The sequence below is a fragment of the Adiantum capillus-veneris genome, chromosome 15 (genome assembly GCF_014529385.1).
Source record: "Adiantum capillus-veneris isolate H3 chromosome 15, ASM1452938v2, whole genome shotgun sequence".
Classification (NCBI taxonomy): domain Eukaryota; kingdom Viridiplantae; phylum Streptophyta; class Polypodiopsida; order Polypodiales; family Pteridaceae; genus Adiantum; species Adiantum capillus-veneris.
In genome coordinates, this window is record NC_140945.1 from 94,563,791 (window position 1) to 94,590,569 (window position 26,779).

The 26,779-nt window shown below is 52.1% G+C and overlaps 1 protein-coding gene across 10 annotated transcripts in view; it reads left to right on the top strand.

Annotated features, from left to right (window-relative positions):
* LOC147441099 (GDP-mannose transporter GONST1-like) overlaps positions 1–26,779 on the top strand; it is an 80,803-nt gene that overhangs the window by 15,828 nt on the left and 38,196 nt on the right. For 9 of the 10 annotated variants that reach the window (XR_015184302.1, XM_086482817.1, XM_086482821.1 and 6 more), the window contains 3 exons: positions 1,094–1,310; positions 1,521–1,660; positions 1,755–1,884. Coding sequence is in view for 9 of the 10 variants with exons in the window: in XM_086482817.1 (XP_086338943.1) it covers positions 1,094–1,310; positions 1,521–1,660; positions 1,755–1,884 (487 nt within the window). In the remaining variant the exon portion in view is untranslated. The remainder of the gene's footprint in view (positions 1–1,093; positions 1,311–1,520; positions 1,661–1,754; positions 1,885–26,779) is intronic. The other variant, XM_086482824.1, reaches the window with a different exon arrangement.

Below are 26,779 nucleotides of genomic sequence, written 5' to 3' on the forward strand. Positions count from 1 at the left end.
TCTTCTGTTCCAAGCAATGAGCCGTTGTCGCCGTCCTGCTTTTGCCTTGCTAGCCTCGTGTGTAGATGACACGCTGGCTTGTTGTCGAAAACCACTGTGGGTTGGTTGTAAAAACATTGAATCCTTCTCTTGCAAAATATATGAGCGAGGGAGAAAAGCCCAAATAGTTGGACACAACTGGTAACAACCAAGGGTCCCATGCATTCCATGCATCCCATGGAAACAGGACTCTGACAAAGAGGAGGCTGGATAATTCTTATGAGGCCATTGATACCGCTATAAGTGACCCTTGACCCTCATTCTCGTTATGTCCATATATGAGCATTCTTGTGAGTCATTGAGTTATTGCTCTTTGGCCATTCTCTCGCATTCTCTTCCTGTCTCATGGTCTTTGCCATTCCTTCTGCCTCTTGCGTGCTTGTTTTTAGGAATGGGGTATGTCATGTTCATATTTTCAGCCTTCTGACCTCATCTACTGCCCATTTATTTTCCTTCAAGCATTGTCGATTCAAGATCACAAAGCATTGAATGGATAATTATCCATTACACATATACAAGAGAGGAATTCATTTTCATGCATAGGCTGTTGGTATTCTAATGGATCCTTGTAATCCTATATGCCTTCTCGTGTTTGTTGTGTGTGGGCCCTGTTTTAAGCTCTTGCATGGCCTATTATAGAAGGAAGTAGCAACAAGGCGAAAGCCAAGAAACAAGGAGAAAACATGCAACCTTATCTGACTTTTCAACCACAAAAATAAAAGAAGGGGTTGTGTAGCCCAGCATAGGCTTGGGAGCCTTTGCTCTTATGAGTCTTTTTTTTGACAAAACCAGCCCTTACGGGATTGTTTTAACAATTTAAGTGATTTTTTTCTCAATATATGTGGCTTCTTTGCCATCTTTAACTGGCTGAAACTATTATAGGCATCTGAGAATGTTCTTGCACTTTTTCCTGCCAAAGTTCTGAAGAAAATTCTGTGTCCAGCTGAAAAGCTTAGTCTAAAGAGCTTTGTATTCTTTATCCTGTCTGGTTTTTCTCCAAAAAAAATCCATGATTGTATTATGGTGTTTTTTGTAACACCATGGCATTATGTAGGGGCTTTTTAGGAGGTAGAGGTGTAGCCTCTTTTGATGATCTGGAAAGTGGAACAAGTGACCGGCCAATCAAGGATAGAATCTTCTCAAAATGGCGAAATCAAGCATTGATATCAGGGCTTGCATACTGCATCTGTTCCTGCAGTATGATTTTGCTCAACAAAATAGTCTTATCAAGCTACAATTTCGAAGCTGGGATATCTCTGATGTGCTATCAGGTCAGTAGATTTTTCATCAGCTTTACGTAAGCTTCTTTCCCTAAAAGGCCTTTTTTCTCCATTTCCTTTCTTGTTTATTTGATAATGTTTGTTTCAATCGTTGTTTGGATGGTTGGAATGACCAAAGAGCCTGAAGCAGAGCAAAGTTAGTTAGTTTGTGTAAGGTTTATATTGGAGGTATTCACCTGTGCTGCCTTGCCTTTTTATCAGAATCTGGTGAGTGTGGTGATTGTATATGCTTTGAGTATCTCTGGGGTCGTTACTACTGAACCGATAAGCTGGAAACTTGTCTTCATCTGGTTTCCAGTGAACCTTATTTTTGTGGGGATGCTCGTCTCCAGTATTTTCAGGTAATTTCAAGCATTGTTGCTTTTGGCATTCTTATTAGTTCTTTTTAATATAATCCACATCATTAGTTTCTCAATTGGTAGTGTGCTTTTTCAGCCTCAAGTACATGAACGTCGCCATGGTTACAATATTGAAGAACATCACAAATCTAATAACAGCTGTAGGTGAGGTATATCTTTTTAGTAAGCGGCACAACAGCAAAGTTTGGGGCTCGCTTCTTCTAATGGTATGCCTTGGGTCGATCAAGTTTCAACTTTTATTTCCATGATTTTGCTCATCTGGCACATGCATCTCTGTAATCATTTTCTCTCTACTGCTTTGAGCTGTCATCTACTCTCCGTTGCACTTGAGCTCATTTGTCAGAGGGCTTGAGTTTTGGCAACTGCTACTCCAGCTATTCTGGATGTAGGGAAATCTTTTTTGCTGTTTTGATATATAAAGAGGATGATTCGTACAAATTGGCCTTACCCTCCTTTTTCAGGCCATTTTGAGTTTCTTGTCCAATTTTGACTGTGTGCGCGTCCAGTTTTTGGATGAAAAAACTAGATTTTTAGGTGGTTATTCCTTGATGGGTTGTTGTGGACAATGATAAGAGTGTTGAATGAAGTATAGGTGGAGAATGAGGCACCACATTAATCTAAGGGCTCACAGTTATCCACACATGGGTACATACATCTACTCACGCTTACGCAAATGTCAATTTGTATTTAAAAAAAATTGAAACCACATATTACCGCCAGAATCTGGCAAAGAAAACATCCATGTGCGGGTAGATTCTTGAAGTATCCACGTTATCACACAAAGCTGTCTACCTCTTCATTCTTTGGCTCTCACCATTTATCCAAGGATTTGTGCGTGTGTTTGGTGATGTTCTGGTTTTCTTGGTTCTCTGTTACTAATCTGGTTGCTTCACTCTCTCTCTCTCCTCTCCCCCCCCCCCCCCGAACAGTGCAAAGGGGATGGTAGAGAGATTACAGCATGGGAGAGCAGCTGATCACACTGACCTTCAAGGAAAGCACTTCATAGTCTTCGTCGCAGCACGCAATGCCATCGCTAAGGGCTTTCCACACTCTTGCATACTATTGTGCCGTTACGCAAGGCAGTGTCCGACTGTACCTGCCAACTACAATATTGTCATGATTGGTCTCATGTTGACCAAGATTTATGGTGGAGTGCTCCCAAGACCTAAGTAGGCTCGTAGCAAATTGATCCTCCAACTCCTGCTTAGACCAACTCTGCGCACCTCTTTAAAAATTCACGTGTTGGAAGGGCTCCAGTGGGGCGCCTGCATGGGGGACTCGAGCTCGAAGCCGGTGAAGCAACAACTCTTTCCAAGGCTCCTCCCCTGGAAGCAGTCCTCTGACCACAAACTTCTCAAGGAGGGCTCTGCTCTGTTGTGCTGGGTCAATGATCCCCAACCCCCTCTGAGAACAAGGTAAGGACAATGTGGAAGGCTCGATATGCCCACATTTTGGGCTCTCAGTCCTCCCCTACGTCCACCATTTTGACAACCATCTGGATAGAGTTAGTGCATACTCTTCACAGTTAGTGGGATTCTTCAGCCGGCTCCTCCAGGGCAGTGGAGCAGCGTCAATGCATCTTTCTTCACACATGGGCGTGGTCGTTAGTTCTTCTGTCGAGATCAAGGTCACATCACATTGCATTATGCACCCCCATAGTGGTTCATTTTACATCCATCGTACAAGCCACCTTGATATTTACATAGCCTATACATTGTCACTCCTCTTTTGTACTTCCTCTGGGTGATAGGCCATTGAGCATCTCCCGAGGTCTCTTATGTACACAGAATACAACCCCTTTTCTCGTGCGCGCGCGTGTACACACACACACACACACACACACACACACACACACAGAGAGAGAGAGAGAGAGAGAGAGAGAGAGAGAGAGAGAGAGAGAGAGAGAGAGAGAGAGAGAGAGAGAGAGGGAGGGAGGGAGAGAGAGAGAGAGAGAGAGAGAGAGAGAGAGAGAGAGAGAGAGAGAGAGAGAGAGAGAGAGATGAAATGATATATTAACATCTTCAAAAGGTCAAAAGAGATATGAGACCAATTTGTTACAAACTGATGAATTTGATACCATGTGTGGATACAAAAAAAGAGATACTAAAATGAATGTAGGGGTATGTGTGATCATTGACACAATCGGTTATATGATGGGTGATGAATCCATCCTCATTTGTACTCTGGATGTCAAGATAGTATGGCTTGAGCCTTCGTTGTAGTCTCCGTCGATGCTGTGAAGCTCCTCTCCTGAGTCGTGGGTGTCTTGATCTCCCTAGCTCCAATGCTCGGTCAACGAGAGTACCATAGGTTTGAGTATGAGCTCATCTTTGAAGTGATGGAGCAAAGCTCATCTTTGAAGTGGTGGTTGCTCCTCTCTCTGTCGAGTGTCTGGTGTAAAGAAATTAGTAACCTGTCTTTGGGTTTGTCTCTCTCCAGATCTCCTCAGTGAACTATCTCTGTATTTGAAGTAGACACAATCCAATACATCTCTGATCTTGATAGATTTTGACTCTGGAGAAGGTCGAAGCCTTCTTTGAGTAGACAGTGGAAGTGACCCCGTATCTCGTAATACACTGTACACTGACATATATCACACATCTCTGTCTCTGGCTCTGTATGGCATCGGTGGCATATCTTGCTAGCTGCTGGTATCCTTGTGAATCTACCAATCTCGATCTCAAACTGGTGTGAAGATGTTTGTATCTGACCAATGGCATACTGTAACCCATGGGATCGATGTGTATCTATATAGCTGGGTTGAATCACAAACCCATTCCCTGTGAGTTGGAGAAGATGCTCTCTATAGAAAACCATCTTCATGCTAAACTCCTATGTCGGTTCTATCCATGTCTTCGTGGTGTCTAACTGGGTCAGGTCCTGACGAATGAGTCTAGTAATCTCCACCTGTGTAAGAGACAACGATGGTGCATATGTCAAAGGTACATTGGAAAAGGGTGAATCGGGTGATGAACTTGTCTACAACCACGAGAAAACCTCCTCTCGGGACCGGGCAGCCAATGAATCTTGGATCTATTGCGATAGATCTCCTCGCACTCAAGCTCCTAGTGCGAACCGTCCATCGTACGGGCACGGGAACACTTGTAGACAATGTCACACCGTAGAGGGTTGTTGCCCTACCTGCTGACAGAAAACCCCATGATCCTAATAACTGGGAAAAATGCTAATAAGTTTGTCAACTCACTCAAATCCTACTACACATATTGAGTAGCAGAACTGCAGAGAATTGGAGACTGTGACCTCGGGAAACCCTTGGAACAGGGGCCACGTCTCATGGAACCCTATCGGGAGAGCAACACCGTGGAGTGCATCGCCGAGAAAAGGTACGTCTACCTCAGATACTGTCGGGCACAGCCACAAAACAACCCTCACTCCCTAAACTGCTCTTGGGAGATAGTGGACCCACCACTAGACATGAATCTAAACTCTAACATCCCCTCTCAGCTCCTAGACGGGAAACAAGTCCAAGAGAGCTGGCATCATAGTAACATGAAACGGCAGGTCGGGGTCGGGGTCTGGAACGGGGACGGGACGACAAAAGTTAGGGAACGGGGATGGGGTTCGGAATGGCAAGAAAAAAACAGAGTTTTTTTGGCATTTTTGACCTACACACATGCCACACACATAGAGCATCACTTTGACCACAAATTTACACTAAATAGACCAAAGAACATGAGTCATATAGACGCAAACGTGCTAATAAAACATCGAGAAATGAGGACCCAAAGGGTGGCTTTTATAGCCATTAGGGTGCTTCAAAGTTCAAGCATATGGCTGTTAGAGAGAAACTAGCCATTAGAAACGATCAGTTTTTCAAATTTTTAAAAAAGTTGACTGTCGTCCTCTCCCGTCCCTTGCCGTCCCCAGGACGTTTGGGCTGTGTTCCCACCTGGCAGGCCGTTTGCCGTCCGTCCCCACCCGTCCCCGTCTCGGAACGGGGTGTCACCCGTCTCTAGGCTCCGTCCCCTCCGCCCCTGTTACTATGGCAGGGATGAGAGAATAATGTCGCCTGTGGAAGAGGTTTGGTGAAGATAACAACAGGGTTATTTGAAGTTGGGATGTACTCTAGTCGGATAGAGCCATCCTAGGTCTTCTCACTAATAAAATGGTATTGTATCTCTTTATGCTTGGTCCGGGATTGGAACATTGAATTCCTCACAATGGCTATACAACTTTGGTTGCCAGAGTACATGATGGTCATCTGTTGGGGAAATCCCATCTTGGAAAGTAGCCTCCGTAACCACACTGAATCACATGTAGCACTGCAAACATCCTTGTACTTTGCCTTTGTGGAAGATAAGGCAAGTGTAGGCTGTTTCTTGCTGCTCCACAATACTGATCTTGAGCCAAAAGAAAAGGTGTGACCTGTTGTCGGCCATTGTCCATCTGGATCTCCACCCTAATTTGAATCACTCCATCCTTGTAGAATGATCTTGGGGTCTGTATCTCCAGTCGCATAGTGAATGTCTAATGACTTGGTTGCCTTTAAATACCGCAGAGTTCGAAGAGCCTACTCCAAATGTGACTTGGTGGGTTTTTGTATGAAAGAACCTAGAAGTCCCACATGGAAACTGACATCAAACTGAACCCAAATAAGAGAACCGACCAGTTTCCAATATTTTGTAGCATTTTCTATATTTGGGGAGTCATACTGTGACAACTTTTGATTGGGATCCATAGGGGCTGAGATAGGTTTACACTCAGTCATACCAAATGCTTTCAACAATTCTTGGATATAGTGCTCCTGAAAGAGAAAGATGCCCCCCTCTGTCTGCCATATTCCAATCCAAGAAAGTAGTGAAGCAAGCCGAGATTTGTCATCTCAAACTCCTTAGCCAAGGTCTCCATAGTACTGCGGATGTGCTCAACATGGCTACCTGTAATCGCAAGATAGTCCACATAGAGGATAACAAGTGCCACCAATCCTCTCTCACGGTAAATGTATAAATCTGGGTCTGCAAAAGATCGTCGTAAAGAGTGTCGTAGGAAGAAAGAGTCTTATCTTCTGGTACCACGCTCGAGGGCTTTCAGGCCATAGAGAGCCTTTAGCAACCTACAAACCATGTCTACGGAATCTGCCGGTGTAGTACCACCTTCACGCAAGTCGGGTGGAAAATCTGAAGTCCTTGCATCTCGCAAGGTCTCCAAGAGCCACTTCGGTAACTTGTGTGGCTTGCTCCCCAAGGGAGGAGCTAATGGTGTATCTGGCTCTAACTCTGCAGTATGATGAGAACCATTGTCATCTGCATCATTTGGAATGGGTGCATTCTCCTCCGAAGCTTGAGGGATAGATGTGGGAGAAGAGGGTTCATCAAGAGGTAAGACAAATCAGGTGTCGTCGTGGAAGACTTGGGAGCGGAAGCCCCCTCTGAAGGTAAAAACTCGTTGAAGACAACATCACTGTTGAGTACAACATCCTTCTTCTGTGGATCATAAAGTCTATATCCCTCTAAAAGAGTATTGTATGTAGCACACAAAAATCATTATCTTGGACTTGGGGTCAAACTTCCCCCTTTGCTCCTTTGGTACGTGGACATATGCATCGCTTTCAAAGATCTAAAATGGGAGATGTCGGGCTTCTTACCAAAATAAGCTTCGAAGAGGGTTGGAGATCGGTTTATGTTATGAACCGTTGTCGCGACTACCTTTGCCCATGAAGACTTTGGCAAGTCTCGATGCTCAAGCATGGTCTGTGCCATTTCTACCACTGTCCTATTCTTCCGCTCCACAACTCCATTCTCTGAAGGGGATCCAATATTCGAAAGCTCTCGCTTGATGCCATTGTCCGCACAAAACTGAATGAATGCTTTGGAGGTAAACTCCCAGTCTTCAACACTTGATTGCTTTTCTTCTCCACAAGCGACGCCAATTCTTGAAGAGGCCAAATGCCTCATACTTGTGCTAAAAAAAAAAACCCCAAGTAAAGGGGTTGTAATCGTCCACTAGCAACATGAAATAGGGAGCCTTGCCAATGCAAGGAGAATGCATAGGTCCACAAAGGTCGGTGTGAATCAACTCCAAAATGGCAATGGCTGGGCGTGTAGCAAACCTCTAAATAGATTCTCGATGTTGCTTCCCACGAATGCAAGTAATGCATTTGCCATGCTTACTCCCAACTTTTGGTAAGCCTGTAAGCATTTGCTCACGAAAAGCAAGCCGAAGAGCATCATTGTTCAAATGACCAAATCTGTAATGCCAAAGATCACCTGTAGGCATCCGTGTTGCTGAGGAAAGAGCATGGAGCCTGTAGAGTTCATTCTCCATTGAGCCTCCTCTGACCTCCTTCCTTGATTCACATTCCCGACTAGATACCACATCCTCTGCCAAGCTTGCACACCTTGTGCACAGACATAAGATGAGATCCGAGCTTCAAAGCATAAAATACCGTATGCATACCCCCTCTGCTATCGAGAATCAACTCTGTAGATCCCTCGATGTGAATATGAATTTCAGATTTGTCGCCAATAAAGATAGTACCACAATGTCGTCGCGCATGTTGGACAAAAGATCCTTCGAAGGTGTCATGAGCCGTGAGGCACCACTATCTAGAATCCAATCATGATCATCTTGAACCGCAAGAGTCAACACAACCTTCGATGTCCATGAAGAGTCCTTTGAGGGTAGAATCTCCAAATGAAAAAGGCAGTGATTGCACCACTGCCACCGAAGAAGTCGAAGCATGGATGAATGCCAACTTCGGTGCAGCGCTTTGTTACCCACCTTGTGCTATCCTCCTGTGGTTTCTTGGTGATGTCAGTTGCCTGTGTACCCTCATCTTCGTCACCAACTGCTCTCCCCCTTCTGTCCCTCCATCACCTCTGGCTGTCAGATTTTCCCAATTGGCAGGCTTCCGACGCCGAGCTTCTAGTGGTTGCTCAGTGTCATGTTCACCACTAATGGCTTTTGTTGGCTCTTGTTCTTGATCGGCTGTTGCGGCAAGGCTTTTTGTTGAAGTGTCTTTTAGAGGCTATTGTCATCCTCTCTCCACTTAGCTTGCCAGGGCACTTTTTACTTTCTTTTGGAGAGGTTTTTAACCCTGGCCTCGAGTCTTTACCGTTTGGCTATGTGCCTAGTTGTATCTCATTTTTCAGCTTTCTGTTTGATGCCTATGGGCTTGCTATGTAAACAGTGATGTACTTGCCCTCAGAATAGGCACCATTTTAGGCGTTTTGGGGGATTTTCAAGTAATAGAATCAGCCTGAGAGAGAGAGAGAGAGAGAGAGAGAGAGAGAGAGCCTTGGTCACGTTGTAGGAAATTGCTGTACGAATCTTGTCGTGCGAAACTGCCGTTGTCACCTGTGGAACCTGCTGCTGTGCACACGGCCTCCTGTGCTTATTGCTGAGTGCTGCGTCCTTCCACCTACCTGTTGTGCTACTTGTATCCACCCTGCTTACTGCTCATGGGCTGCACACAATCCATGTTGCTGTCTGCAATCTGTGTGTTGTGTTTCACTCCTGAACCCTACGTGTTGCATTGTAATGCAAACCCTAGCTCTGTTGCTTCAGCATGACCTGCTGTGACTGCTGCATAGCTTCGACAAGCTTGTTGGCACCATTTGAATATTTTCCATTGCCACAACATCTGGTTTTAGAGGTTGTTTCCCAAAGTTTTGGCATCAATGCTGGGATGCGAGAGCTGCTCCTTAATCACCTCAATTGAGTCTCGCTGAGGCTACAACACCTTAATCGGGTTTTTTTTTTCCGAGAAAAAGATCCTCCTATTAGTTACTGAAACTGCCCATAGGGCTACAACCACCTCTTCAAGAGAGAGCTACAACAACCATGACGGGAGACTCTCCCAATGAAAAAACCAGCATATGTACAATGGGGCTAAATCAAGAAATGGGGGGAGGGAAAAGCCACACAGGTGGTCGGTAATACCATCGGAGTACTCCCTGGACCATGGTGTAAAAAGGCCCAGGACGCCAGAGTCGAAGCTAAGCCTCTTTGCGCTCTCGCATGCGGTCGGAGCTGCCCTGTAGTCCCTCAAGCTGTCGTTTGAGAGTATGGATCAGTCTCTGCTGGTGGCACAGGGCGAGCCTCAAAGATGCAGAAGCAATGGGCCCGCCAGATGAACCAGAGTGTCAGGCCACTGATGAGCTCCCAACACTCCTCTCTCTCACTATCATCGTGCTAGTGGAAGATAGCTCAAACTGAAGTGCCGGGCCCGTGAGGGTGGACCAAGCCGCTGCTCCCCAAGTGTACTGTCGAGCCGTGGAGAGAGCAGGCATCAGCCGAAGAACTCGAAGCCACACCTGTTGTGCCGAAGGACAGTCCCAAAGACAGTGACGCTGACTCTCCAGAGGGGTCCCTCAAGAGCCACTTAATAGAGCCACTCACCAAGATCCCACTATACTCGTGCCAGTGGACAACACTTCCAAGCCCACAGCCTCCAGTGTCCAGTCTCAAGAGCTGCTGGGTCAGGATCTATGACACAAGTCCTCCCACAGATGCTCACTACTCGGATCCTCTGAAAACAGCACTCTGCCACCTGCGGGGTCTCTACTGCAACTCGCTGTAGGCGTCCCCCAGCCTGAAGCTCGAAGAAAAGGGATGGAATAGTCTCTGAGCAGGCCCTGATTGAGATAAGAACCTCCAGTTGTGTGAAGGCTCCCATCCACCTGGGTGCTACTGGCTCGAGAGGCGTGAGCCACTCAGCTCGAACGTCCTCTGAGATGTCCTGGCACATGCTTTGCACCCCTCTCATGCCCTGTACCCTGCACCTCCTCTGACAAGCCTGTGAACTCTAACCAGTCACCTAAAGAGCGCGCTGGACCCGCTGCCATGGGACCCCAGGAAACATGAGGCCGACTACCAACCAAGCGGCCTCTCTGAGTGCTAACCATGGGGTTCCAGACAAGGGGTTGCCGTAGGCGCTCCTCCGTGCAAGTAGGCTGTCTCTGCTCCACGCCTCGTCGCAAGAGCTCCCAAGATCGAAGCAAACTCACAGCAAAGCGGTCCTTCAGTCAAGAATGATCAATGAACGGGACGCTCGCTACTGCTGCTCGCCCCCCCCTTGCTGCGCCATCGCTACCCTCCCCCCCCCCCCCCCCCCCCCCCCCCCCCCCCCCCACACGCTGCCCCTGCGCGCTAACCTCTCCCCCCCCCTCCCGCTGCCCCTGCGCGCTGCCGCCCGCCCGCTACCCCCCCCTGTTCTCGCGCTGCCCCAAAGGCTGCCCGCTGCCCTCCTCTCGCGCTGCCATCTCCACCCCACCCCCCCGCTCGCTGCCGCTTGTGCACCCGCACATTCCTGGCTGCCCACTTCGCCCTCGCCGTCCCCCCATCCCCCCCCCCCCCCGTCCTCTTTGCTCCCGAAGGTTTTCTGCACCTGGCTCGGCAACGCTTTCTCTTCGGACAAGTGCTTGGCGTACTCGTTCGCAGATTTTCTTCATCGCCCGCTTCTTCGACTCAGCAATAGACACAAATGGAGGCTCTAGCTCCACCTCAGAGGGACTCGCCTGAAGCCCCCTCGCCCGACCCCACTGAGCCCACCATTCGACTTGCTCTTACGCCGGCAGAGCAAGCGAGCCTTGCCACAGAGGTAGAACGCTTGCAGGCGACTTCTGTCATCTGCAAGGTTCTCGGCACTCGTCCCAGCAGAGGAGAGCTGCGAGATCTTCTCCAGGCCCGCCTCCTCGCAGAGGTGGGCAAGATCTTGGATGTCCAGATTCTCGGACGGGGGTACTACCAGATTGAGTTCGAGACTTCCGAGATGGCCTCCAAGGTCATAGCTATGAGTCCATTGGCCATCCGAGCAGCACGCGCCCACTTTCGACAGTGGCGACATGGTTTTGACCCGTCTTCGGATGTGCTAGTAGAGGAGGCGGACATCCCCATTTCAGTCTGCTTTCCGGGTTTACGGAGGGAGTACCTTCCACTTCTCTCGAGGATTGGCTCCGCCATCGGAACTGTCCTGGAGACACCTCGTACGGCAGCATCAGTAGCTGCCAAGGCGGCTGGCATCCCTTCAGTTCGAGTTTTGGTCAGAGATACCCACACGCTCTCGAAGGTCATCCTTCTGCCTCGGGTGAGTGGGGGTTGGTTTAGACAGAGTGTGGAGTACTCGGGTCTCCCGAACCAGTGTTTCATTTGCAGACAGATGGGCCACCTAGCGAAGGCCTGTCCACGGAGGAGACCACGACCCGCACCGCAGCCTCAGCCCCAGCCTGCCAAGGCTGGGCCGCAGCCACAGCCAGCGACGCAGAGCACAGATCCAGCGCCACCCTCCGAGCCTGGGGCTCCAGCGGAGGAGGGGTGGCAGCAGGCCCGTGGCCGTCGACGCCAGGGGCCACAGCGACAGCCTGGCACTCAGAGTGGCCCCCAGGTGCCTACTCAGCAGCAGTGGGTTCCCACGGGGAACCGCTTTGGTCCTCTTGAGCAGGAGGAGCCCCCTACGCCAGCCTCCACCTCCGCTTCACCCTCGTCAGCCGCTCCGCCTTCCGATCTCCCCTCCTCCTCCTCATGCCCTCCCCCGCCCTCTGCTACCGCTCACTCCCCACCTCGCCCCCCCCATGTCTCTGCCGCCCCACCCCGATTCTCCTCTCCCCCGCCCCCCCCCAGCCCCTTCTCCCCCTCCTCCTGCTTCAGTACCACAGTCGGCTCTGGAGACTGGACCCTTGCCGGCGGCCAGGAGATCTCTTGGCAGCGCCTTCGCCACGAGTCGCCTAGCGAGAGAGGGTCAGCCCTTCTTGCGGCCCCCACTGCAGATTCAGACATCTCCTCTTGCAGCTATCCCTCGTGGTTTGACGAGCTTTGACCTCCGACGCCGCTGGGATTTCTTCGATTACGGGTTTACTCGTTTTCTTGGCGATTCCGCAGCAGACCACGAGGCAGCCTGCTTCAGAGTCCACGCTTTGTTCCTCGCCGCTAGGGGGACAGAGGCCTTGGACTCAGCAGTTGGTTTCTCCTTCCCCCTCTGTGGCAGGACTGAGACAGAGTGGTCCCTCGACTCAGTGGTGGGATGGTTGCATACACAGGTTCTCGAGTTCTCTCACCACATGGGAGAACTTGGCGTTACAGATCTGCTGCAGACTTTGTGGCCACTGGCCAAGTTTGCGGTGACACCCCTAGATTCAGCAGGATGTAGACACATTGTGGTGTACTTTTTTGCTGATACGCAGTGTTTGCCTTGCTATGTATTCATTCATGAGGACTCCTGGACAGAGGAGGTTGCTTTACGCACGGCTCGCTCTACTTGGGCTTGGACCAGGCACTCACTGCAGTCTCGCCTATCTAGAGGACGCTCGGATGCGGATTACTCCCCATCCAAGCCTGCTTCGAAGATAGCTCGTCTTGCTGCTGCGGCAGCATCTGTTCTCTCTCGCTCCCCATGAGGATCGTCTCGTGGAACGTGCAGGGACTAGGTGGGCCCCAGTTTCAGCGACAGCGGGGCCGATTGCGTCAGGAGCTTCAGCGATGCCTTGTGGGAGGAGAGATTGATCTCCTTATGCTTCAGGAGCACCATTTGTCTGAGAGCCGCATTCGGCGATGTGGTCAGATTTTGCGTGGACGCTATGATACCTTTTGGTCAGCTGCTTTTGGACCTGGAGGCATCCAGGGTGGGGTATGTATGACTATTGCGGACTCATTACAGCAGGCCATTGTGGGCAGAGGGATTATTGTACCAGGCAGGGCTCAGTGGATTACTATGCAGGTTCAGGGTAGCCTTGTGGGTTTCCTGAACATCTATGCGCCCAATGTGGCGAGTGCTCGTGCAGAGTTTTGGTCACAGATTGTTGAGTCTTTGCCACAGGTTGACCAGTGGTGTGTAGGAGGGGACTTCAACATGTTGGAGGACCCTTCTGACAGAATCGGAGGTAGCCATGCTACTGTGCATGGAGTCGAGTTAGCAGCTTGGGAGAGTTTTTGTATGACGTTGAGGGTCTCGGATACATGGCAGCATTCTGGCTTTGTGAGGCCTCCAGAGAGTCTTACCTTCTCTAGATCGGACCGCCGAGTGGGAGGAGTGAATCTATCGCGCATAGATCGCTTCTACACTAGTGACCACTTCAGTGACTTGGGGGGATCAGTGGGCATCCTGGCAGGGACATCCTTCTCGGACCATGCACCAGTGATCCTCACAGTGGCAGACAGGCAGAGGAGTGGGAGCACGATGCTTCGCATCCCAGAGCGGGTCTTGTTGGACTCAGTACTCAGAGAGAGGGTCGAGGCTCTATGGACAGAGGGCATGGATAGCCAGGCTCCACCTGCAGACAGAGTGGCCTCAGGCCTAGCTCAGCTCAACCTCTTCTTTCTTCAGGAGTCTTTGGCTCGACGGGCTGCAGCGAGAGAGGAGGAGCAGCGTCTCAGACGAGGCATTGCTTCACTACAGAGGATGCAGGAGCAGCATCCAGACAGTCCATGGTTGGAGGAGCAGCTCCAGCAGGCTCGACAGGAGCTTGCTTGCACAGAGGAGAGGCGCCATGAGTTTGCCTTCCACCGGCATGCATCTCAGTGGACTCAGGTGGGTGACAGAGTGACAGATGTTTTTTTTGAGACAGTGGGACCTCGGCACTCGCATGCCAAGGTCAATCAGTTGAGGAGACCCGATGGGTCAGTTGTTTGCGAGCCAGAGGATATGCGTGCAGTTGCTACTGACTTTTACCGTGAGCTACTGTCGGCTGAGCCAGAGTCAGAGAGACAGGATGCATGCAGGGAGCAGGTTTGGGCACAGATGCCTTGTCTTGTGACTGAGGAGATGCGGCAGAGGCTTGACTTGCCTCTTCAGCTTGAGGAGCTGCACACGGCTCTTAGGGCCCTCCCTCGTGGTAGCTGTCCAGGTGAGGATGGGCTGACTCCCAGCTTCTTCTTGGAGTACTGGGACCTGCTTGGCCCAAATCTTTGTAGTGCCTTTCAGTACATTCTGCACACAGGAGTGATGCCGGATAGCATGAGTGAGGGCCTGATTTACCTCATTCCAAAGGAGGGTGGCTCCTTGGATGAGATTCGACAGTGGCGTCCCATCACCATTCTCAACTCAGCCTACAAAATTCTTGCTAAGGCTCTGAGTTTGAGGATTCAGCCACTCTTGGAGAGCCTTATACATGGGACTCAGACAGGTTTTGTCAAGGAACGCAGTATCCTTGACAACATCTTCACTTTTTGGGAGGCTTCTGCCCTTGCACGGCTCCGTGGGGAGGACCTTGTGATTCTTCTTCTCGATTTTGAGAAGGCATACGACAGAGTTGACTGGGACTTTCTAGAGGGCACGCTACGTAGGATGGGCTTCTCAGAGGCTTGGATCAGAGGGGTGTCAGCTTTGTACAGACAGGCCCACAGTCAGGTGCTTTTGGCAGGAGGTAGAGGTGAGCGCTTCATGCTCACACGATCGGTCAGACAGGGTTGTCCTCTTGCCCCCTTTCTCTTTCTGTTCTATGCGGAGGCGATGAGCAGATTTTTGGTGTCACAGCAGGTTGGTTTGAGGGGCTTAGCACTCCCTATACGGGGAGATGAGCTTCTGGACGCTGAGTTTGCCGACGACTCAGCCTTATACTTAGAGGGCCAGGAGGCCAATTTACACAGATGTGGGCAGGCTTTGGAGACCTTCTGTTGTGCATCGGGCGCACTGATCAACTGGAGAAAGACAGTGGCTTTCTCAGTTGGTAGTGCTCCTGTGCCAGATTGGATGCCAGGAGAGGGTTTCAGGTGGATTCCTCGAGGGACTGCAGTTCGGTACTTGGGTTGTCAGGTTGGTTTGGATTTGTCCCCCGAGCAGCAGATTGCTCCTCTTCTCCTGTCCATCAGGAGAAAGCTGCTACATTGGAGCTCAGCACGACTTTCGCTGGCTGGTAGAGTAGTAGTTGCCAACCAGGTGTTGTTGGCGACTATGTGGTACATCACTTCTTGCTGGATCTTCTGGAGTTCTTGTATCAGCCAGGTAGAGAGGCTGATCAGGAACTTCCTTTGGTCTGGTCGCGACACTCAGATTGCCCGAGCCAAGGTGGCTTGGTCGGTCATCACACTTCCTTCTTCTTAGGGGGGGCTTGGGATCATTGATCCAGCACAGCAGTCAGAGCCCTTCTTGGGAAGTTCGTCGTCAGAGGACTTCTGCCAGGCGAGGAGCCCTGGAAGGAGTTCTTGTTGCAGAGGCTTCGTGCCAGGGTGCCTCAGGCAGGAGGCCCTTGGCAACCTTCGACCAGATGGATCTTTACAGAGTTGCGCCGAGTTGGTTTGAGCAGGAGATTGGAGGACCGATTCGCTGTGAGTTTGCTTCGGTCTTGGGAGCTATTGCGGCGTGGCCTAGAGCAGCGACAGTCGACGTGCACGGAGGAGCGCCTACGGCAGCCCCTCGTCTGGAACCCCATGGTTAGCACTCGGAGAGGCCACTTGGTTGGGAGTAGGCGTCATGTTTCTTGGGGTCCCATGGCAGCAGGTCCAGCGCGCTCTCTAGGTGACTGGCTAGAGTTCACAGGTTTGTCAGAGGAGGTGCAGGTTGTCCAGCTACAGGGCATGAGAGGGGTTCAGAGCATGTGTCAGGACATCTCAGAGTCAGTTCCAGCTGATTGGCTCACGCCTCTCGAGCCAGTAGCACCCCGGTGGATGGGAGCCTTCACACGACTGGAGGTTCTCATTTCAGTCAGGGCTTGCTCAGAGACTGTCCCAGCCCTGTTCTTCGAGCTTCAGGGTGGGGGACGTTTACAGAGAGTTGCAGTAGAGGCCCCGCAGGTAGCAGAGTGTTGTTTCCAGAGGATCCGAGTTGTGGGCATCTGTGGGAGGACTTGCGTCATAGACCCTGACCCAGCAGCTCTTGAGACAGGACACTGGAGGCTATGGGCTTGGGAGTGCTGTCCACTGGCACAAGTACAGTGGGATCCTGGTGAGTGGCTATGGAGGGACCCATTCTCTTCTGCAGACCGCCCAGGAGTCCCTTTCTTTCAGTACACTGTTCGGCTTGGACGTCATATACTTGCAGCACAGAGAGAGGCCCGCCCCGCTGCAGCACGTCATTGGCAGGAGGAGGGTCTCACAGTTGAGTTCTTGGCAGCTTTTTGGCAGAGGTTGTGGGACTCCAGACAGCCGAGGCGCGTCACCTTGTTCCAGTGGTTGGTTGCACACAGAGCCACAGCAGTAGGGAGCTGGCTTGTACATTGTGGTCTCTCGGCCGCATGTACAGCCTGTGACCAGTTGGTGGAGAGTCAGCGACACTGTCTTTGGGACTGTCCCTCGGCCCAGCAGGTGTGGCTACGAGTTCTTCGGCTGATGCCTGCCCTCTCCACGGCTCGACAGTACACTTGGGGGGCGGCGGCTTGGTCCACCCTCACGGGCCCGGCACTTCAGTTTGAGCTATCTTCCACCAGCAGGATGATAGTGATACAGGGGGGTCGACCTACACTCCAGCCTGCTACAGACCTTACTCCACAGGAGTGGAGCAGTGAGAGAGAGGAGTGTTGGGAGCTCATCAGCGGCCTAGCTCTCTGGTTCATCTGGCGGGCCCGTTGTTTCCGCATCTTTGAGGCTTGCCTTGTACCACCAGCAGAGACTGTTCGTGACTTTTGGCTAGAGCTGATCCATACTCTCAGAGGACAGCTTGAGGGACTACAGGGCAGCTCCGACCGCATGCGGGAGCGCCGCGAGGCTTTCCTTCGTCTCTGGCGCCCTGGGCCGTTTTACTCCATGGTCCAGGGGGTGCTCAGATGGCACTACTGTCCACCTGTGTGGCTTTTCCCTCCTCCCATCTCTTGATTTAGCCCCATTGTATATATGCTGTTTTTTCATTGGGAGAGTCTCTCCATCATGTTTGTTGTAGCCCTCTCTTGCAGAGGTGGATGTAGCCCTATGGGCAGCTTTCATTAACTAATAGAAGGATCTCTTTCTCGGAAAAAAAGAAGAAGCGGTCCTTCAGTCTCCTGCTCAAACCAACTCTGCGCATCTCTGTGCAGATCCATCTGGTCGAAGGTTTCCAGGGGCCTCTTGCCTGAGGCACCCTAGCACGAAGCCGCTGTAGCAAGAACTCCTTCCAGGGCTCCTCACCTGGAAGAAGTCCTTTGACGATGAACTTCCCAAGAAGGGCTCTGCTCTGCTGTGTTGGGTCAATGATCCCAAGCCCTCCATGTGAACAAGGAAGAGTGATGACCTGCCAAGCCACTTTGGCTCGGGCTATCTGAGTGTCACGTCCTGACCAAAGGAAGTTCCTGATCAGCCTCTCTACCTGGCTGATACAAGAACTCGAGAAGATCCAGCAAGAAGTGATGCACCACATAGTCGCCAACAACACCTGGTTGGCCACTATTACTCTGCCAGCCAAAGAAAGTCGTGCTGAGCTCCAATGTAACAACTTTCTCCTGATAGACAGGAGAAGGGGAGCAATCTGCTGCTCGAGAGACAAGTCCAAACCAACCTGACAGCCCAAGTACCGAACTGCAGTCCCTGGGGGAATCCAACTAAAACCCTCTCTTGGCATCCAATCGGGCACAGGAGCACTACCAACCGAGAAAGCCACTGTCTTTCTCCAGTTGATCAGTGCGCCCGATACACAACAGAAGGTCTCCAGAACCTGCTCACACCTGTGAAGGTTGGCCTCCTTGCCATCTAAGTACAAGGCTGAGTCGTCGGCAAACTCAGCGTCCAGTAGCTCATCTCCCCGAATAGGGAGTGCTAAGCCCCGCAGACCAACCTGCTGCGACACCAAAAACCTGCTCATCGCCTCCGCATAGAACAGAAAGAGCAAGGGGGCAAGAGGACAGCCCTGTCTGACCGAACGTTTGAGCATGAAGCGGTCTCCTCTACCTCCTGCCAAAAGTACCTTACTCTGAGCGTGTTTGTACAAAGCTGACACCCCTCTGATCCAAGCATCTGAAAAGCCCATCCTGCATGCCCTCTAGAAAGTCTCAGTCAACTCTATCGTATGCCTTCGCAAAGTCGAGAAGAAGAATCACTAGGTCCTCACCATGGAGCCGTGCCAAGGCAGAAGCCTCCCAAAAAGTAAAGATGTTGTCAAGGATACTGCGTTCCTTGACAAAACTTGTCTGAGTCCCATGTATAAGGCTCTCTAGAAGTGGCCGAATCCTCAAACTCAAAGCCTTGGCAAGAGTTTTGTAGGCTGAGCTGAGAATGGTGATGGGGCGCCACTGTCGAATCTCATCGAAGGAGCCACCCTCCTTGGGAATGAGGTAGATCAGGCCCTCATTCATGCTGTCAGGCATCACTCCTGTGTGCAAAATGTAATGAAAAGCACTACAGAGATCTGGGCCAAGCAGGTCCCAGTACTCCAAGAAAAAACTGGGAGTCAACCCATCCTCACTTGGACAGCTACCACGAGGGAGGGCCCTAAGAGCCGTGTGCAGCTCCTCAAGCTGAAGCGGCAGCTCAAGCCTCTGACGCATCTCCTCAGACACAAGACAAGGCATCTGTGCCCAAACCTGCTCCCTGCATGCATCCCTTTGCTCTGACCGGGACTCTGCAGACAGTAAGTCACGGTAGAAGTCAGTAGCAACTGCACGCATATCCTCGGGCTCAGAAGCAACTGACTTGTCGGGCCTCCTCAATTGACTGACCTTGGCATGCAAATGCCGAGGTCCCATTGCCTCAAAGAAAGCACGAGTCACTCTGTCGCCCACTTGGGTCCACTGAGATGCCTGTCGGTGGAAAGCAAACTCATGTCGCCTCTCCTCTGTGCTAACAAGCTCCTGTGCAGCCTGCTGTAGCTGCTCCTCCAACCAAGGACTGTCTGGATGCTGCTCCTGCATCCTCTGTAGCGAAGCAATGCCCCATCTGAGACGCTGCTCCTCCTCTCACTGCAGCCCGGCGAGCCAGAGACTCCTGGAGAAAAAAATGGCTAATCTGAGCTAGGCCTGAGGCCACTCTGTCAGCATGAGAATCCTGCCTGTCCAAGCTCTCTGTCCAAAGAGCCTCTACCTGCTCTCTAAGTGCTGAGTCCAACAAGACCCTCTCTGGGATGCGAAGCATCGTGCTCACACTCCTCTGCCTGTCAGCCACTGTGAGGATCACTGGTGCATGGTCCGAGAAGGAAGTCCCTGCCAGAATGCCCACTGTCCCTCCCAAGTCACTGAAATGGTCACTATTGTAGAAGCGATCTATCCGCGATAGATTCGCTCCTCCCACTCTGCGGTCCGAACGAGAGAAGGCAAGGTTGTCTAGGGGCCTCACAAAACCATAGTGCTTCCAAACATCCGAGACCCTCAGAGTCATACAAACCCTCTCCCAAGCTGCCAACTCAACTCCATGCACAGTAGCATGGCTACCACCAATCCTGTCAGAAGGGTCCTCCAACATGTTGAAGTCCCCTCCTATGCACCAGTGTTCTGCCTACAGCAGAGACTCAACTATCTGTGACCAAAACTCTGCTTGAGCACTCGCCACATTGGACGCATAGATGTTCAGGAAGCCCACCAGGCAACTCTGAACCTGCATAGTAATCCACTGAGCCCTCCTTGGCACAATAATCCCTTTGCCCACAATGGCCTGCTGCAAAGAGTCCGCAATAGTCATACATACCCCTCCTTGGATGCCTCCAGGTCCAAAAGCAGCTGACCAAAAAGTATAATATCGTCCACGCAAGAGCTGACCACAACGTCTAATGCAGCTCTCACACAGATGGTGCTCCTGAAGCATAAGGAGATCAATCTCTCCTCCCGGAAGACAGCGCTGAAGCTCCTGACGCAGTCGGCCTCGTTGACTCTAAAACTTGGGCCCACCTAGTCCCTGCACGTTGCATGAGACGATCCTCATGGGGAGCGAGAGAGAACAGGCGCTGCCGCAGCAGCTACATGGGCTATCTTCGAGGCTGGCTTGGATGGGGTGTAATCGGCATCCGAGCGTCCTCTAGATAGGCGTGATTGCAACGAGTGCCTGGCCCAAGCCCAAGCAGAGGGAGCTGTACGTAAAGCAACCTCCTCTGTCCAGGAGTCCTCATGAATGTATACATAGCATGGCAAGCACTGTGTATCGGCAAAGAAGTAAACCACAATGTGTCTACATCCTGCTGAATCTGGAGGTGTCACCGCAAACTTGGGCAATGGCCACAAAGTCTGAAGCATGTCTGTAACTCCTAGTTCTCCCATGTGGTGAGAGAACTCTAGGACCTGTGTGTGCAACCATCCCAACACTGAGTCGAGAGTCCACTCTGTCTGGTCCCTGCCGCAAAGGGGAAAGGAGAAGCCAACTGCTGAGTCCAAGCCTCTGTCCCCCTAGCTGCAAGGAACAGAGCATGGACCCTGAAGCAGGCTGCCTCATGGTCTGCTGAGGGGTCGCCGAGAAAACGAGTGAAGTCGTAGTCGAAGAAGTCCGAGCGGTGCCGGATGTTAATGCTCGTCAAACCACGAGGGATAGTTGCCAGGGGAGACGTCTGTACCTGTAGAGGGTACCGCAAGAAAGGCTGTCCCTCTCTCGCCAAGCGACTCGTGGCAAAGGCGCTCTTAAGAGATCTCCTAGCAGCCGGAGAAGGCCCTGTCCCCTAGGACGACTGTGGAACTGAAACGGGAGGGGGTGGAGGAGCAGGGGGGAGCGGTGGAGAAGAGGGGCGGGGGGCAGCGGCAGAGGTAGAGGGGCGGGGGGAAGAGGCGGCGGGAGCAGGGGGGGGGGGGGGGGGGGGGGAATAAGGAAGAGGGGGGGGAACTCTGGGGGGGGGGGGGGGGAGGGGCTGTCGAGGGTGAAACTGGGGTGGAGGCTGGAGCAGGGACCTCATCCTGCTCAAGAGGACCAAACCGGTTCCTCGTGGGAACCCACTGATGCTGAGTAGGCGCCTGAGGGCTACTCTGAGTGCCATGCTGTCGCTCTGGCCCCTGTCGTCGTCGACCACAGACCTGCTGCCATCCCTCCTCAGCTGGAGCCCCAGGTTAGAGGGTGGCTTTGCATGTGTGCGTCGTGTCTCTATCTGTGGCTGCAGGCCAGCCCTTGCAGGCTGGGGCTGAGGCTCTGGTGTAGGTCGAGGCCTCCTCCGTGGAAAGGCCTTCGCAAGATGGCCTATCTGTCGACAAATGAAGCATTGGTTCGGGAGGCCCGAATACTTCACACTCTGTCTAAACCAACCTCCACTCACCCGAGACAGAAGAACGACCTTCGGGAGCGTGTGAGTGTCTCTAACCAAAACGCGAACTGAGGGAATGCCAGTTGCCTTGGCAGCTACTGAGGCTGCCGTGCGAGGTGTCTCCAGGAAGTCCCAATGGCTGAGCCGATCCTGGACAAAAGTGGTAAGTACTCCCTCCGCAAACCCGGAAAGCAGACGGAGATGGGGATGTCTGCCTCCTCTACTAGAACATCCGAAGTAGGGTCGAAACCATGTCTCCACTGTCGAAAGTGGGCTCGTGCTGCTCGGATGGTCAATGGACTCGTGGCGATGACCTTGGACGCCATCTCGGAGGTCTCAAACTCGATCTGATAGTAACCTCGTCCGAGTATCTGTACGTCCAAGATCTTGCCCACCTCTGCGAGAAGGCGGGCCTGGAGAAAGTCACGCAGCTCTCCTCTGCTAGGTCGGGTGCCGAGAATCTTGCAGATGACAGAAGTCGCCTGCAAGCGCTCTACCTCTGCGGCTAGGCTCGCTTGCTCTGTCGCAGAGGTAGAGCGCTTGCAGGCGACTTCTGTCATCTGCAAGATTCTCGGCACCCGACCTAGCAGAGGAGAGCTGCGTGACTTTCTCCAGGCCCGCCTTCTCGCAGAGGTGGGCAAGATCTTGGACGTACAGATACTCGGACGAGGTTACTATCAGATCGAGTTTGAGACCTCCGAGATGGCGTCCAAGGTCATCGCCATGAGTCCATTGACCATCCGAGCAGCACGAGCCTACTTTAGACAGTGGAGACATGGTTTCGACTCTACTTCGTATGTTCTGGTAGAGGAGACAGACAACCCCATCTCCGTCTGCTTTCCGGGTTCGCGGAGGGAGTACTTACCACTTTTGTCCACGATCGGCTCAGCCATTGGGACTGTCCTAGAGACACCTCGCACGGCAGCCTCAGTTCGCGTTTTGGTCAGAGACACTCACACGCTCCCGAAGGTCATTCTTCTGCCTCGGGTGAGTGGAGGTTGGTTTAGACAGAGTGTGGAGTATTCGGGCCTCCCGAACCAGTGCTTCATTTGTCGACAGATGGGCCATCTTGCGAAGGCCTGTCCACGGAGGAGGCCTCGACCTACACCACAGCCTCAGCCCCAGCCTGCAAGGGCTGGCCAGCAGCCATAGATAGAGACACAACGCACACATGCAGAGCCACCCTCTGAGCCTGGGGCTCTAGCGGAGGAGGGATGGCACCAGGCCCGTGGTCGACGACGGCAGGGGCCACAGCGACAGCCTGGCACTCAAGAGTGGTCCTCAAGCGCCTACCCAGCAGCAGTGGGTTCCCACGGGAAACCTGTTCGGTCCTCTGGAGCAGGATGAGGTCCCTGCTCCAGCCCCTATCCCAGCTTCACCCTCGACAGCCCCTCCCCCCCCAAAGTTCCCTCCCCTCCTCATCATCCTCCCCCCCGCCTCCTGCTCCCACCGCCTCTTCCCCCTGCCCCTCTACCTCTGCCGCTCCCCCCCGCCCCTCTTCTCCACCGTTCCCCCTTGCTCCTACTCCCCCCCCTCCCGCTTTTGTTTCACAATCGACCTAGGGGGCAGGGCCTTCTCCGGCTGCTAGGATATCTCTTGGCAGCGCCTTTGCCACGAGTTGCTTGGCGAGAGAGGGCAACCTTTCTTGCGACCCCCTCTACAGGTACAGACATCTCGCCTTGCAGCTATCCCTCGTGGTTTGAAAAATCTGGCGCCGATGGGACTTCTTCGACTACAACTTCACTCGTTTTCTCCGCGACCCCTCAGCAGACCATGAGGCAGCCTGCTTCAGGGTCCATGTTGTGTTCCTTGCAGCTAGGGGGACAGAGGCCTTGGACTCTCCTTTCCCCTTTGCGGGGCAGGGACCAGACTGAGTGGACTCTCGACTCAGTGTTGGGTCACTATAGGAAATTCACAATAGAGGATAGGAAGGTGGTATTAACCCCACCTATTCGAGAGAGGATGGTTGCACACATAGGTCCTAGAGTTCTCTCACCACATGGGAGAACTAGGAGTTACAGACATGCTTCAGACTTTGTGACCATTGGCTAAGTTTGCGGTGACACCTCCAGATACAGCAGGATGTAGACACATTGTGGTTTACTTCTTTGCCGATACACAGTGCTTGCCATGCTATGTGCACATTCATGAGGACTCTTGGACAGAGGAGGTTGCTTTGCGTACGGCTCGCTTTGCTTGGGTTTGGGCCAGACACTCGTTGCAGTCACGCCTATCTAGAGGACGCTTGGATGCGGATTACTCCCCATCCAAGCAAGCCTCGAAGATAGCCCGTTTAGATGCTGCGGCATCATCTGTTCTCTCTCGCTCCCCATGAGGATCGTCTCATGGAACGTGCAGGGACTTGGTGGGCCCCAGTTTCAGCATCAACGGGGCCGACTGCGTCAGGAGCTTCAGTGCTGCCTTGTGGGAGGAGAGATTGATCTCCTTATGCTTTAGGAGCACCATCTGTGTGAGAGCTGCATTAGACGTTGTGGTCAGCTCTTGCGTGGACGATATGATACTTTTTGGCCAGCTGCTGTTGGACCTGGAGGCATCCAGGGAGGGGTAATGTATGACTATTGCGGACTCTTTGCAGCAGGCCATTGTTGGCAGAGGGATTATTGTGCCAGACAGGGTTCAATGGATTACTATGCAGGTTCAGGGTTGCCTGGTGGGCTTCCTGAACATCTATGCGTCCAATGTGGCGAGTGCTCGAGCAGAGTTTTGGTCACAGATAGTTGAGTCTCTGCCGTAGGCAGAACACTGGTGCATAGGAGGGGACTTCAACATGTTGGAGGTCCCTTCTGACAGGATTGGTGGTAGCCATGCTACTGTGCATGGAGTTCAGCTGGCAGCTTGGGAGAGGTTTTGTATGACTTTGAGGGTCTCGGATGTTTGACAGCACTCTGGTTTTGTGAGACCCCCAGACAGCCTTGCCTTCTCTCGTTCGGACTGCAGAGTGGGAGGAGTGAATCTATCGCGGATAGATCGCTTCTACACTAGGGACCATTTCAGTGACTTGGGAGGGACAGTGGGCATTCTGTCAAGGACTTCCTTCTCGGATCATGCACCAGTGATCCTCACAGTGGCAGACAGGCAGAGGAGAGGGAGCACGATGCTTCGTATCCCAGAGAGGGTCTTGTTGGACTCTGCTCTCAAAGAGCGAGTTAGAGGCTCTCTGGACTGAGAGCTTGGACAGGCAAGATTCTCATGCTGACAGAGTGGCCTCAGGACTAGCTCAGATTAGCCGTTTCTTTCTCGAGGAGTCTTTGGCTCGTCGGGCTGCAGAGAGAGAGTAGGAGCAGCATCTTAGACGGGGCATTGCTTTGTTACAAAGGATGCAGGAGCAGCATCCAGACAGTCCTTGGTTGGAGGAGCAGCTACTGCAGGGCAGGCTCCACAGGAGCTTGTTAGCACAGAGGAGAGGCGACAGGAGTTTGCTTTCCATCGACAGGCATCTCAGTGGACACAGGTGGGCGACAGAGTGATTGGTGCTTTCTTTGAGGCAGTGGGACCTCGGCATTCGCATGCCAAGGTCTGTCAGTTGCGGCGGCCCGACGGGTCAGTTGCTTTTGAGCCTGGTGATATGCGTACAGTTGCTACTGACTTTTACCATGAGTTACTGTCTGCAGAGCCTCAGTCAGAGCGTCAGGATGCATACAGGGAGCAGGTTTGGGCACAGATGCCTTGTCTTGTGACTGAGGAGATGCGTCAGAGACTTGAGCTGTCACTTCAGCTTGAGGAGTTGCACACGGCTCTTAGGGCCCTCCCTCATGGTAGCTGTCCAAGTGAGGATGGGTTGACTCCCAGTTTTTTCTTGGAGTACTGGGACCTGCTTGGCCCATATCTCTGGAGTGCTTTTCAATACATTTTGCACACAGGAGTGATGTCTGACAGCGTGACTGAGGGATTGATCTACCTCATTCCTAAGGAGGGTGGCTCCTTGGATGAGATTCGACAGTGGCGCCCCATCACCATCCTCAACTCAACCTATAAAATTCTTGCCAAGGTTCTGAGTTTGAGGATTCAACCACTTCTAAAGAGCCTTATACATGGGACTCAGACAGGTTTTATCAAGGAACGCAGTATCCTTGACAACATCTTTACTTTTTGGGAGGCTACTGCCCTAGCACGGCTTCGTGGTGAGGACCTAGTGATTCTTCTTCTCGATTTTGAGAAGGCATACGACAGAGTTGACTGAGACTTTCTAGAGGGCACTCTACGCAGGATGGGCTTTTTAGATGTTTGTATCAGAGGGGTGTCAGCTTTGTACAGACAGGCTCACAGTCACGTACTTTTGGCAGGAGGTAGAGGTGATCACTTCATGCTCACACGTTCGATCAGACAGGGCTGTGCTCTTGCCCCCTTTCTCTTTTTGTTCTATGCGGAGGCGACGAGCAGGTTTTTGGTGTTGCAGCAGGTTGGTCTATGGGGCTTAGCACTCCCTATTCAGGGAGATGAGCTACTGGACGCTGAGTTTGCCGACGACTCAGCCTTGTACTTAGATGGCCAGGAGGCCAACCTTCACAGGTGTGAGCAGGCTCTGGAGACCTTCTATTGTGCATCGGGCGCACTGATCAACTGGAGAAAGACAGTGGCTTTCTCGGTTGGTAGTGCTGCTGTGCCCGATTGGATGCCAGGAGAGGGTTTTAGGTGGATTCCCCCAAGGACTGCAGTTCGGTACTTGGGCTGTGAGGTTGGTTTGGACTTGTCTCCCGAGCAGCAGATTGCTCCCCTCCTCCTGTATATCAGGAGGAAGTTGTTACACTGGAGCTCAGCACGACTTTCTTTGGCTGGCAGAGTAGTAGTGGCCAACCAGGTGCTGTTAGCGACAATGTGGTACATCACTTCTTGCTGGATCTTCTCGAGTTCTTGTATCAGCCAGGTAGAGAGGCTGATCAGGAACTTCCTTTGGCTAGGACGTGACACTCAGATAGCCCGAGCCAAAGTGGCTTGGCAGGTCATCACTCTTCCTTGTTCACAGGGAGGGCTTGGGATCATTGACCCAGCACAGCAGAGCAGAGCCCTTCTTGGGAAGTTCATATTCAGAGGACTTCTTCCAAGTGAGGAGCCCTGGAAGGAGTTCTTGCTACAGC